The sequence below is a fragment of the Delphinapterus leucas genome, chromosome 7, assembly GCF_059928025.1.
Source record: "Delphinapterus leucas isolate spDelLeu-1000000601 "Yukka" chromosome 7, BTC_Dleu_Yukka2, whole genome shotgun sequence".
Lineage (NCBI taxonomy): Eukaryota > Metazoa > Chordata > Mammalia > Artiodactyla > Monodontidae > Delphinapterus > Delphinapterus leucas.
The window spans coordinates 49,744,579-49,757,460 of record NC_143135.1 but is presented as its reverse complement, the minus strand read 5'-3'; the positions used below and the strand labels follow the sequence as shown (position 1 = coordinate 49,757,460).

The 12,882-nt window shown below is 51.3% G+C and overlaps 2 protein-coding genes and 1 long non-coding RNA gene across 11 annotated transcripts in view; 2 read left to right on the top strand and 1 right to left on the bottom strand.

Annotated features, from left to right (window-relative positions):
- Positions 1-3,981, top strand: part of LOC115802131 (uncharacterized) — a 66,544-nt gene extending 62,563 nt beyond the window's left edge. Inside the window, exon 4 of the long non-coding RNA XR_004022523.2 lies at positions 1,127-3,981. This is a non-coding gene — a long non-coding RNA (uncharacterized LOC115802131). The remainder of the gene's footprint in view (positions 1-1,126) is intronic.
- A 1,178-nt stretch (positions 3,982-5,159) lies between these two features.
- On the top strand, positions 5,160-8,388 carry ANAPC15 (anaphase promoting complex subunit 15). Of its 9 annotated transcripts, none has more exons than XM_089915273.1 (6): positions 5,160-5,304; positions 5,871-5,966; positions 6,702-6,831; positions 7,350-7,409; positions 7,733-7,870; positions 8,025-8,388. In XM_089915273.1, exons 3-6 carry the CDS (start codon positions 6,712-6,714, stop codon positions 8,082-8,084), a joined length of 378 nt encoding a protein of 125 aa, XP_089771399.1. In that variant the 5' UTR covers positions 5,160-5,304; positions 5,871-5,966; positions 6,702-6,711; the 3' UTR covers positions 8,085-8,388. The 9 variants fall into 9 exon arrangements, with proteins under 9 accessions (XP_089771399.1, XP_089771397.1, XP_089771395.1 ...); XM_089915271.1 differs by lacking the exon at positions 5,871-5,966 and adding an exon at positions 6,480-6,564 and having other exon boundaries at positions 5,202-5,304; positions 6,707-6,831; XM_089915269.1 differs by lacking the exon at positions 5,871-5,966 and adding an exon at positions 6,480-6,564 and having other exon boundaries at positions 5,202-5,304.
- TOMT (transmembrane O-methyltransferase) lies at positions 7,859-12,411 on the bottom strand. The gene is made up of 3 exons (XM_089915274.1): positions 11,186-12,411; positions 9,876-10,072; positions 7,859-9,381 (listed from the first exon to the last, which is right to left on the bottom strand). Exons 1-3 carry the CDS (start codon positions 11,490-11,492, stop codon positions 9,061-9,063), a joined length of 825 nt encoding a protein of 274 aa, XP_089771400.1. The 5' UTR covers positions 11,493-12,411; the 3' UTR covers positions 7,859-9,060.
- Between the last annotated feature and the right edge of the window lie 471 nt (positions 12,412-12,882).

Here is a 12,882-nt window from a genome sequence, read left to right as displayed (position 1 = left end):
TAGCCCGTTCTCAAGGCTCGGACTCTTTAAGGTGTCATTCCATTCATGTAGAGACTAAAAGGTGCAGAACAGAGGATAACATTTGTCTTGTTTAAGTTATATGGGAATACTGTGACCACACCTACACGGACAGCTGCAAGAACAAAGGATTCCTACACCAAGCCACACCTGCTCCCCTTTTAGTATAAAAGAAGCCTGAATTCTAACTCAGGTAAGATGGTTCTTTGGGACACTAGTCCACCATCTTCTCGGTCTGCTGGCTTTCCAAATAAAGTCACTATTCCTTATCCCAACAACTCATATCTCGATTTATTGGCCTGTCATGCAGTGAGCGGTACAAGCTTGGACTTGGTAACAAGGGCACCATTTTTTCATCCTGTCTCCTCTCATTGTGCCCATCACCAGGATGGCCACAAGGAGGCCCGCAAGCATGGCCATGCCCCAGGCACACCACACTCTTTCAGGCCTCTTTTGCACTTGCAGCCCCCTCTTGTCTAGACTGTCCTCCCCTGACTTCTCCTCCTTCAAAGTCTCATCTCCCTGAGGATCCCTCCCCACCTCCACACCCACATGTTACCCTTCTCTGCTCACTGCCCCCACTCTTCTCAGAATCTGTCTCTAGTGTAGCAGTTGTCACACGAACACACGTCTAATGAATTCAGTTCCATTAGATTGAAGGGAAGAAAAGCCCATCTTTTACATTTCTTGAGTGGCTACTCTGTGCCAGGCACTGTGCTGTGTGCTAAGGAAATAGAGATGAATCAGAGACCTGCCCTCAAGGGCCTAATGATTTGCTTGATGCCTCCCAAACTAGACTGGGGGCTTCCAGGGGATAAGGATTCAGATCTGATTCCCCTGTGGGTCCCCCATCACCAAGCACAGACTGGCTCATAAGAAAGCTTTGTGGAGCGAATGCAAGATTGACCTTCTTAAGTTGTAGCTTCAGCTCGGACAAGCCACTTCACTTTCCAGAGCCTCATGTTCCTCATAGGCTAACTGGGAGCAGGGTTTCCAGGACTGGGGTGAGGATAAGAGGAAATGACAAGTGTGAAAGCTCTTTGGAGACCAAATATCCTTCGGTATACGTAAGAGATGGCGACTGATGTTTCCCTCTGTCCCCTACCAGGGCCAGCCATACTCCTCAAGGACCATGGAAGCAGCCCTCACTGGCATTGAATTCACATCACTCAGGTCTAAACCTTCCTGGATCCTGGAGAATTCTCTGCACAGAGCCATGGATTTCTCTCTCCAGCCTACGGGCTTTGGATTTATTTCTGACTTGGGAAATCCCCATCCTGCCTTCTGCTTTCAGCCCAGGCCCTGGCTTGGGTAAAACACAACGAGGAAGCAGGTGACATCTCAGGACAGAAGGGGCCAGGTCAGGGAAGTGCCTTCCAGGGATTCACACCAGAGCTGGAGACATGGTTGGGATGTTATGTTAGAGAAAATGAAAGCTGGGAGAGCGGGAGGGACCTGCCTCAGGTCTCCAGAAAGTCAGTAATAGAGCCAAGGTAAGTCCCAGGATGCCTGGCTCTCATCACATCCACTCTATCTCAGGGCCACCAAAGCCGTACCCCATCAGAGTCCCCCTAACGTTCCTTCTCATCTCTCTCTCTACCCCGAGACACTTAGTTCTGCCCAAAAAGATTCTCAGTGCTCTCCAAATACATCATCTGCTTTTAACTCCGTGCCTTTGCACACAACACGCCTTTTTGTGCATCCCCTTCTCCCACTTGTCTACCAGGTAAACCCCTACTCATCCCTCAAGGCCTGTTCAAGTAAATGTTTCCCTCCTTCAAACAAAGTCTAAACTCAGTTTATCCAGAATCCATTCATCCCTCTTTCCTCTGTGTTCTTATAACACTCTCTGTATACACTGATTTTAATATTTACTACCCTCTTCTATAATTGTCTATAACTGTCTTAGTCCTCACTAGACTGTATTCTCCTCTAGGATAGGGATTATTTCTGCTTCATCTCTCTGTCCCCAGGGCCTATCAAGGTGTCTGGCACTCAATTGGCACTCAATAAATGTCGACCAAATAGTGGAACAGATGAAGGAATATGAGGCCAATTTTTAACCTTTTTAAATTTTATATTTTTAAGGAATATGAGTCTTTATTTATTTATTTATTTATTTGGCCATTCCATGCAGCTTGCAGGATCTTAGTTCCCCAACCAGGGATTGAACCCGTGCCCTTGGCAGTGAAAGCATGGAGTCCTACCACTGGACCACCAGGAAATTCCCTCAGAGTCTTAGTTTATTATCCTTGAAATGAAAGGAAAAAAAACCTCAAGCACTTGGTAAGGATAAGTGGTGGATAATGAATGTGGCACCATCACTGACTCAGTTGCCTGAGCCAAAAATAGGGTATCACCCCAAATTTCCACTTATCCCTCTTCCTTTTCCCCTTCCCCTGTCACCATGGCTTTTTTTTTTTTAATTAATTTATTTTATTTTTGGCTGCATTGGGTCTTCGTTGCTGTGCTCAGGCTTTTCTCTAGTTGCGGTGAGCAGGGGCTACACTTCGTTGTGGTGCGTGGGCTTCTCATTGCAGTGGCTTCTCTTGTCATGGAGCACGGGCTCTAGGTGCGCGGGCTTCAGTAGTTGTGGCTTGCGGGCTCTAGAGCGCAGGCTCAGTAGTTGTGGCGCACGGACTTAGTTGCTCTGCAGCATGTGGGATCTTCCCGGACCAGGGCTCGAACCCGTGTCCGCTGCATCGGCAGGCAGATTCTTAACCACTGCACCACCAGGGAAGCTCACCATGGCTTGTTGAACCTGGCTGAGGATCTAGGTAAGAAACTCTAGGTTACTGGGGGATTTCCATCAGGCCAGAGCTGTCAGGAAGGATGGAGGCAAAGGATGCCGGACGTAGGGATCCTGTAACTAAAAGAACCAGAGGGAGTGACTGTTGGGGACACTGAAGGAGCAGATAAGGGATCAAGAAGGGAGAAGTCAAGGGTGGGTTCTGGGGACTTAGAAACCACTCAGTCTCTGCCCTCAAGGAGCTCATGGTCTGCTGAGGAAACAAATAGAAACAGTTTTATACAGAACTCCACTGTAGTGCAGCACTACCTCCTTCCTGATACCCCTTTTTTACTTGGCTTCCAGGATACCACCCAACTTACTTGGCTTTCTGCTTATCTTCTTGGCCCTCCTTCTCATTAGTTTGCTGCTTCTCCTAGTTTTCGCAAATTCTGAATTTTGAAGGAAATGATTTTCCATCTACACTCACTCCTTTGGTGGGCTCATCCACTCTCATGGCTTTAAACACCATCCATGTGCTGATGACTCTCAAACTGATATTTCCAGTCTTGATCTCTCCCTTGACCTTCAGACCTATATGCCCTCCTGCTCCCTCAACAACCCTACTCTAATGGACATCTCAAAGCCAACACACTCAAAAATGAGCTCCAGATATTTCCCCCCAAAACCAGCACCTCCCTTGTCTTTCCAACTGGTCTCCCTGCTTCTGCCACTGACCCCACTGAATTTTTCTTCATAAAACAGCCAGAGTAACTCTGTTAAAATCTAAATCAGATTGTGTGGATCCTCTGCTCATAACCCTTCACGGGATCCTCAACATGGGGTAAATGGGGTAAAACCAAAGTCCTTATCGTGATCTGCGAAGCTGTACTCTCTGGCTCCTATCTCTATCCTCATCTTCTCCCATTCTCCCCACAGAACACTATGCTCCAGCCATTCCAGGCCCTTTGCACTTGTTCTTTCCTGATGTTCTTCCCTAAATATCAGAATAGTGCCCCCTTTCTTTTTTCTTCAGATCTTTTACTCAAAGGTCACCTTCCCAGTAAGGTCTTCCTTGGCCCCCTAACTGAAAGGAAACGTCTCCCCTACCAACATTTTATTTCCACTTCTCTGACTTATTTTTTCTCCTTAATATTTACTGCAGTCTTAAAACTATATATTTTATTTACCTATCTTCTTTATTTATCTCTCTTATTAAAATGGAAGCACCATGAGTCTCCTCATGATTTTTTTTTTTTTTGGTCTGTTTTGTTCACTGTTGTGTATCCATTACTTAGAATAGTGGCAGGCATATGTAAGGTACTCAGTAGATATTGCTTGAATGAATGAAAGAAAAAGGTGGACATCTCCAAGGGGCAAATTTTACTCTTTAATGAAAAACTTTATAACACCCAGAGCTGCTTGTCAACAATGACAGTTGATATGCACAGTACACTACCTCTTAAATATGTTATCTCGTGAAATCCTCACATCAGTCCAAGATGCGAAGAAGGCTGGGCAGAGATTATGATGCTGGTTGAAAAGGAAACTGAGCCCAGACATGGAAAAGGGATTTGTTAAAGGTCACACATTTGGTCAGGGCAGGAGGGGAACTATGGATGACTGCTGGCCTTGAAAGGGGCTGGTGAGTGATGGAGCTTAATGGGGGTTGGGTTTGAAGGACTTACGTTGCCAGAAGGCATAAGGATCTCTGAAAGGGAAGCTGAGTCAGAGGTTAGTAAAACGGAGGCATCAGCAAAGGAGTGGGAGAGAGATGTGACAAGGCTGACAGCTAAGCTTATTTAGCCCAGTCCTGGAGAGGGCAGCTGAATTTCCCAGCAGCAGAATGCTGCGACTGAGATTGAGTAATCAAGCCCTTACAAAATCTGGAATGCACGACTGGAAAGGCAGTCTTAAGAGACCAGTGAGTCCACTGCAGGTCTACAGAGTCTGGCTTCCCCACTGGACTGTGAGGTCTTTGAGGGCAGGGACCGTGTTCCTAGATTTAGCCCCAGCTTCTAGCAGGGCCTGGAATATGGAATATAGTAGGGACTCAAATATTTCTGTCGAAGGAATACATAAATGAATGTATGCACCCAAACGGGAAACTGAGGGGGAGACGAGACAAACAGGAGGGGCGAGGCGTAAAATCACCCAGCGATTCTGGGGTAGAAGCAGACTAATTTTCCGGGGACGCAGCAGGACAAACAGTCCTAGTACCAACGCTGGTTGCCGCCAGGTGTTTTTCAACAGGGATTGGCAAGCAAATACCGCCTGGGGCCAGAAAGGCGGGGCTAAATGGGGCCGTTGGGGCGGGTCCAGGCTGGAGAGGCCGATTGGCTGAGACTCAAGGCGGGGCCAATAGAGTAGGCGCGCCAAATTTCCACCCAACACGTGACTAAAGTGTGTAACGTCACTTCCAGTCCGGTGGGCGGGAGCGGGAAACAAAAGAAGACCAAGGACGCATGCGTTTGGTGTGTCCCAGGTTCTGATGGGTTCTTCCGCTCAGGCAGAATAAAGTGCTTCCGGGTCGCCACCGCCTGCCGACTCCCGGCGCGGTAAGTACATAAGACAGGCTGCTGTTGCTGTCTCTTTGCCCCTTCTTTCCTCCCTTCCCCAGAGAAACCTCATTCCCTTGACCCGCCTCCTCAGGAGCTGCCTGTTCACACTCCCTTTAACATTAAAAGAGTTCCAGCTCATTGGCCGCTTCCTCGAAACTAAGCCCCACCCCGTCGCACAAGGTCCGTCACTCATTGGTGTCACTTCCTGTCACCCAGCAGTTCTTGCAGTTAATTGGCCTTATCCAGGCCCCGCTCCTTTCTCGGTTAGCAACCCCAAATACCTGCCCGAATCCCGCCCATGCCTTCTTGCTGTTGGTCAACTCCACGGTCATTATCATAATAAGCCGAGAATGGGCGGTGGCTTTGCGGTGAGGGGTTGGGCTTTCGGAGCCGCGGTCTCTGGCCCTTCAGTGCTTATGGGACTTGAGAGGGTTCTGTTGTGCCTCCTAAACGCGCCGGGCAGCTGAGCTCCACGGAAGGGCAGCGGCTGGCCTCGGATTGGTCAAGTGCGTTAGGGCAAGAGCAGAATTAGACGTAGATTCTTTTCTCCTGCTCACCTCTAGTGCCCGGCCTGGATCTCTTCCCCGCGAGAGTTCTATACCCAACTCACCGTGGCACCTAGAGCCAGTCGTTGCCTGTCGCTGGGCCTCAGTTTTCCTGTGAGCTGAAAGGTTTTAATTCAGATTCTCTGGGACCTCCTGTTCAGCTCCCTCAGCTGCTGAATCTGAGCTGACTATACTTGTTCTCTTACATGTTAGTTCATCCAGTCTTTCATCTGCTCATGCATTTACTCATACCTTTAGAATGTCTTACTGAGCCATACGTGCACGTGATAACACCTCCCCTCCCTGCCCCCCAGTTTGGCTGTGGTTCATTATAGAGGTGGTCAGGGTCCAAAATTTCTGACACTGGGTGGGTATGGTGTGGGCGGCATGGAGGAGCAGAAAGTAGGTCTCAGTGTTTGGAGGAGGTGGAGAGAGTTTCAGTAGAGTCCTGCTGTCTTTAATTTTGTAAGGCCAGTCTGCATTCTGGTTTCCTCTCTCTACATTTGGCTTCCATTCTCTTCCCTCCTTGAACAGCTTAAAAACAGCTTTACTTACCCATAAAGTAAATTACTTAATTATCAGAATAACTATGAGGGTGGCATAATTGTTACTGTCCCCGTTTTACAGATGAGGAAACTGAGGCTCAGAGAGGTTAAGTGATTTGGCCAAGGTCAAACAGCTAGTAAGCGGTGGAGCCAGGACTCAAACCCAGGTCTGTCTGATTCCCACAGGGAAGGGGTACTTTCCTGCTACCTTCCACACTACCCAATCCCCAAATCAAAATGTAACCAAATAAAAACTAAAACCAAACACATCTGAGAGCTGGATTCACCTGACGCTTTTCCTCAGTCTAGGAGCCATGTCCACATTGTTTCCCTCACTCTTCCCCCGTGTGACTGAGACACTGTGGTTTAATCTGGATCGACCCTGTGTGGAGGAGACAGAGCTGCAGCAGCAAGAACAGCAGCATCAGGCCTGGGTGAGTGAGGACATAGCACAGCGGTGGAGCTTCAGTCAGGTGCCCCGCCCCCCTTCACTGGCGTTGACCCAGACCTACTCTGGAGACCTGCCCTGGGGGAGCTTTTTGTCCTGAGCTGGGGGCCTAGGTTCTCACCTTTGTGTTACCCTAATTTGCCAGGGGACCGTGGGAGCTCTAGGCCAGGTTGGAGCCCAGGCTCTTTTCCCTAAAGCATAGAAAATAATAATTTTGACTGTTTATTGAGGACCTAGCAGATGTCATGTTCTAGGCTGATAGTCTCACTTCATCCTCACCATAAGCTTATGAGGAAACCAAGGACCAGAGAGTTTATGTAGTTGGATCAAGTTCATAAGTAAGTGGCAGATGACAGGAGAGAAAGGGATTGAATCTTCCAGAGAGCTGGAAGGAAGCTTCTCCTTCACACTTGGGGGTCTTCCTGGGGGCAGGGCAGGTGAGTGCCATGCCCCTGACTGCCCTGCTTGGGCCCTGGCCTTGCTCTTCTCCCCCTGTGGCCACAGCTCCAGAGCATTGCAGAGAAAGACAACAACCTGGTACCTATTGGCAAGCCGGCCTCAGAGGTGAGTGGCTCCAGCAGGTGGGGCCTCTGTGGGGCCCAGGTGGACCAAGGCTCTGCTCTAATTCGGAAGGTCTGGCCTCTGACTCCAGAGCAGTCGTGGTCCTCAGCTCTGGGTGGAGGACAGAAAAGAGGAGGTAGAGGGGGAGGGCACTGGGCTCAGCACTAAGGTCCTGCAGAACGTTCACCAGCCTGCTAGATTAAAGTGGGACAGGACTGGGGAATGGAGCTCATTCGTTGTCCCCAGAGAGAGGCTCCAAGTGGGCCAGTCCTTGAACTGGCCCAGGCAGACCTGTAGAGGCTACAGGCTCTTCCCTGCCTCACCAGCACTATGATGACGAGGAAGAGGAAGATGAAGACGACGACGAGGACAGTGAAGAGGACTCGGAGGATGATGAGGACATGCAGGACATGGATGAGATGAATGACTACAATGAGTCACCTGACGATGGAGAGGTCAATGAGGTAGGCAGGGGTGTGGGGCAGGGCCTCTGCTCCTGGGCCCCTACCCCTGACCTCACTGGCAGCCAGCGGGTACAGAAACCCTGGATCCAGCCAGGGGCAGGATCTGGGACTGGGGCTGGCTGGGTGGCTGAGGCCCCTCCCCACCCACACCCAGCCTCCTCTCCAGGTGGACATGGAAGGCAACGAGCAGGATCAGGACCAGTGGATGATCTAGGTAGACAAGGCAGGGTGGTCTCAGGAAGACTCCAAGCCCGCCCAACCTATCCTGGAGCCCCTGCGGACCCAGCTGATCACCCAACCCCCCCTGCCCCGGTGCCTGAAAGCTCACCCTCGGGCACCTCCTTAGCTGCTGCCAGCACCTGGTATCCTTGGCTCCTCCCAGGCCATCAGTCTGCCCTTGAATCTGCAGAGCCTGAGCCCACCCCACCTTTCTGGCCAGCACCTCATCCCTTGGTTGCCAGATCTAGTCTCTTTCTAACTCTCTTTAATAAAGACACAGGACTGATTTTTTTTCCCCACATCTATTCCCTATTTCTTGGTGGGGCCTAGAGGAGTCCAGCATCTTCTCTTGAGCTTTGGGGAGAGGGTTCTCAAGGGACTTCAGGCAAATCTACCTGGCCACGCGGGCTGGGGCTAGGGAAGGCCAGGGTAGCCCTGGCTGTGGGCCCAGGCTCCACTGCCATTTCCTCTGGCCCAGCTTGCACCCAGCCATTCCTGCAGGGCCTCTGACTCAGTGTTTACTGTTTCCTTTGATCCCACCTGGAATGGCATGGGGTGGGGTGGGGGGTGGGAGGCAGGCTTTCTGAGCACCAGAACTGGGAGGCCCCTGGAGCTCTCCTAGTCAATTTCCTTGGTGTTAGAACAGATTAGATCTCAGAGCAGGGCAGGGACTCCCATGGAGTAACCCAGCAAATCAGTGACAGGGCTGTGTTGTGAGCTGAAGTCTCTTGCCTGTCAGTCCATGACTCTGGACTGGAAGGAGGGGTACCAGTGGGATCAAACAGCCTGACAGAACTTGAGGCCTCAGGTTAGTGTGGAGCCAGAGTGAGACAGAGGTGGGAGGAGAGCCTCCCTAGCCCTGAGCCCAGTATGTGTCAGTCCACAAGCAGGGAGGGGAGGGGATATTCTGAGGTCCTTGCTTGGTTGGGGGGTGGGGGGGAGGCAGCAGTGAGTACCCCTGGGCCTGGACCTCAGCCAGGCCCTGCGTAGGTGAGCTGGGCTATGCCGTCCTTGATGGCAGGGAAGTCAGGGAGGCCAGTGTGGTGGAGGCGGCAGCGGTAGCGGCCACAGCTCTTGGCGTACTGCAGGAAGCGAGGTGCACCAGGGAAGAGCACGTGGTCAGCTAACACTGTGGCACCAACTGGCAGCAGGGCATGGGCCTCCAGCAGTTGCAGGTCCCGCAAATAACGTCGGGGCCTGTGTGCCAGGAGCACCAGGTCAATCCGATTCATATGGTACTGGGTTCTTAGGCGCGGGATCACCTCCTCTGATCTACCCACAATGAGCTCCACCTGTGGGGGTGGGAAGAGTTGGAGATGAGGGTGGGAGCGATTGTTCTCCCACACCAGACCCTACCGGGATCTGGCTTATTCTGTGCCAGGCCCTGGCCTAGGTCTCCGTGTGTGTTCTCATATTTCCCCTGGCCTCAGAACCCAAGGAGTCAGGATCAGCATTGTGATTTTCATTCTGCTAGTAAAGAAGCTGAGATTCAGAGGACAGGTGCTTTGCCCAAGATCACACAGCCAACAAGAGGCAGACTAAGGTTTGGACCCAGATTTGCTGGGCTCCAGAGACTTTCCTCTTAACTGCTTCTTTGTCATCCAGCAGCAAATACATGCCAGTAACTTGGAACAGGAGAACAAGAGCTCATACACTCTCCATGTTCACAGTTCCCTAAGTGGAGCTGTTTCCTTCTCCTAGGTGGGATTCCCCCATGGGGGAAGCTGGCTAGGGCAGGGCCGGGGGTGGCAGGAAAGAGACCAGGGTTGGGGAGGTAGGGGCTGACCGTGCGCTCGTCGAAGCCAGCCAGGCGGATGAGTTTTTCAGCCACTGCTGCTGTGCGTGGATCCCGCTCCACAGTGAGAAGGCGACCCCCAGGGGGCAGGGCACGGGCAATAAGCAGTGTGGAGTACCCGCAGTAGGTGCCCAGCTCCAGTGCACAAGCAGGGGCCTTCTCCTCCACCAGCCGCATCACGATCTGACCTATGGGGGGAGATGGTTATTGCAGCAGACATGGGAGATGGATGCAGGGGCCCTCATGGAAAGGGGTCTCAAATGCCCACTTGCCACTGCAACCCCCAACCAGCGGGAGTCTCATTTCTTTCTTGGATTAGAGTCCTAGCAGCCCCAGTGGTCTCCCTGCCCATCTCAGCTTGCCTCCTTCACACCAACCACTAGGAATCTTTCTGACAAATCTGACCCTAATGCTCCCTGGTTCCTATGAACCTAAAGGCCTTTGGGATTGAACGTGGGATCCTCAGCCTGACATTCAGAACTTTCCTGGACCTGATCCTATCCTACCTTTCCAGTTTCAGCTCTCAATTCTTCCCACCACAGCCATCCCAAACAACTGTGCCCAGAGCCAACCATGCTGGTTCATTTCTTCATGCCACATTTAGATATGTGGCTGGCTTTGTCCTCCCCCACCTCTGTCCTCAACTACCTGGCCAACTCGAAAGCAATCCCTCTAGGCTCAGTTCAAATGTTGCTTCCTCCAGGAGGGCCCAGGCAGAAACAACCACCAGAGAGAGACCAGGCTTCTGAGAGACCACTGTCCAGGCTCCTGAGAGATCTTTGCTAGACCTTCTAGTTTCATTCTCCCTTGATTTGTTCATTGAATATCTTTCTAACCATTGAATTGGATGAATTTCTTAAATGAGACTCTAAAAACACATGTGCTGACAGCTGGGACTCAGACAAATCCAGCCAGACAGCTACCCTGAATGGGCTGGAGGAACCTCCATGGTGGGGGAGAAAGACTTAGACACAGATAATTACAAGGTTTTGGGTTGTGTGCTGAGGTGGTTATTCCCCTGTATCATGCCCCCTTTGAGGCCAGCCTTTGTGGCTGATTCATCCCTGGCCTCTACCTCCTCCCCCAGCACCTAGCACATGCCTGGTACAAAAGAGGTGGTGATAAATTTTACTGGATGAATGTATAACTTTGCCCAGCCCCCTCATTTCCAGAGAAGAAAAAAGAGACCCACAGAAGATCAAGAACCTGCCTAATTCACCCAGTAAGGCAGCGGCAGATCCCAGATCTTCCTTCACCATCTTGGAGGTGCTTCCTGGAGCAGAAGGCTAGGGAACACTGACCTTTGACAGGCCCCATGTGGCTCAGGTACTCGCAGTGGCTGCTCCAGTGGTCCAGGGTGGTGAGGATATGACCAGGGTCCCCAGGCAGGGCGTGGGTGAGCACATAGCTGAAGGCCCGCTCCTCAATCCGCATCCCTGACAGGCAGTCTCGGAGGCTCCGGAGTAAGACCATGCGTACCAGTAGTCGGAAGTAGTGCCGGTACCTCACCAGCAATGTCACCACCAGTGGCAGGAAGGCCAGCGCGATGGCGGGGGACATGGTCCCTACCTGGGCCTGGGGTGGAGGAAGGGAGGGAAACCCACACATGTCGTTTGCCTGTCATTTGTGCAGCCCTTACCAGTAGCAATTATCCCTATATTTTACACACCGTGGCTCAGAAAGGTTAAGTCCTTTGTCCAGAGTCACACGGAAGAACTAGGATTTGAATCCAAGCTGGTCTGATTCCAAGCCCATGTACTTTCAAGGACAACATACTGTCTTATGTTCAGCACCCAACCCCAAACTATCTCTTCCTACTCCTGGTTCATCTTCACCTTGCTCCCTCCACCCATTTTCCCTTATCTCTGTAGTCACTGTTCTTCAGGACCCCTTTCACCAGTTCCTTCCTGAGTTCTCCTCCCACCTTACCCACTGCCTGCTTGGTCTCTGACCCATTACTGCGTAGCAAAAGAGCACAACTTTGTAGTCAGGAACCCCTTCACTGTCACTCTTCTGCCTCAGTAAAAGGCAATCAAAACACTCCATGGCATGTTAGGATGAGATATCCTTAACCACCCCAGGACCCTCCCTCTGTCAGCATTTCCCTGGGGGTGGGAAGAGTCCGTGATTGTATATTTATTCTCTAGTCCTATCTCCCCTCCCCTGCACTCCCCTCCTATCTTCTCTCTCAGCATTCCATTCACATTTACATTCACATATACACACAGCACACACTTTCCCCCAACTCAGCCTCTTCTCCCCACTCTCCCCACCCCCTGTCTGGGATAAGTGCCCTGTCTTCTCCCACACACTGGACCATCTGACCCTTTTGAGGCCACTGGTGGTGGTGACTAAAAATTAAAGTAGGAGTGTATGAATGGGGTGAATAGGTAGGTGAGTGACGGTGAATCTGAATTGATGCGCTTGGGAACCCACACTCAAGGGCCCCGCTTACCTGGGCTGGAGGCTCCTGCTTGGGGAAGATCAGAGCATAGGACAGGAGGGGGAGTCCTTGGGGTGGGGAAGAACCCTGAGGCAGGCTGGACTTGCTGTCAATTATTGATGCTGAGGCTGCTGCTGTCACCTGAGACCTGCAGTTCAAGTTACCAACCCCAGGGACAAGCTTGAGCTGCCTCCTACCCTTCAGGAGCCCTCAAAGAACTTACAGAAGTCCGGGGTCTTGATTTGAGGGGTAGTAAAGCTACTGGGTTTGGTGACCTCTCCTCAAATCCCTTGGTTCAGGACATAGGGTATGGTGTGAGCCAAGGTGATGGGGAGGTTGTGAGTTACTCAATAATTCCAAATCCTAAGCAAGTGCCAAGGCTTGAGTCACAGAGAAGAGTCGGATCCTGTCCCTGTCCCCCTGGAACTCCACCTTTGTTAGAAGAGACTGACACAGGAACAGAGAATATAATGTGAGCACTAGAAGGCATGCTCCATGAACACAGGAACTTTGGGCAGGCAGACCAGGTGGGGAGACAGTGTGCCAGGCCATGTG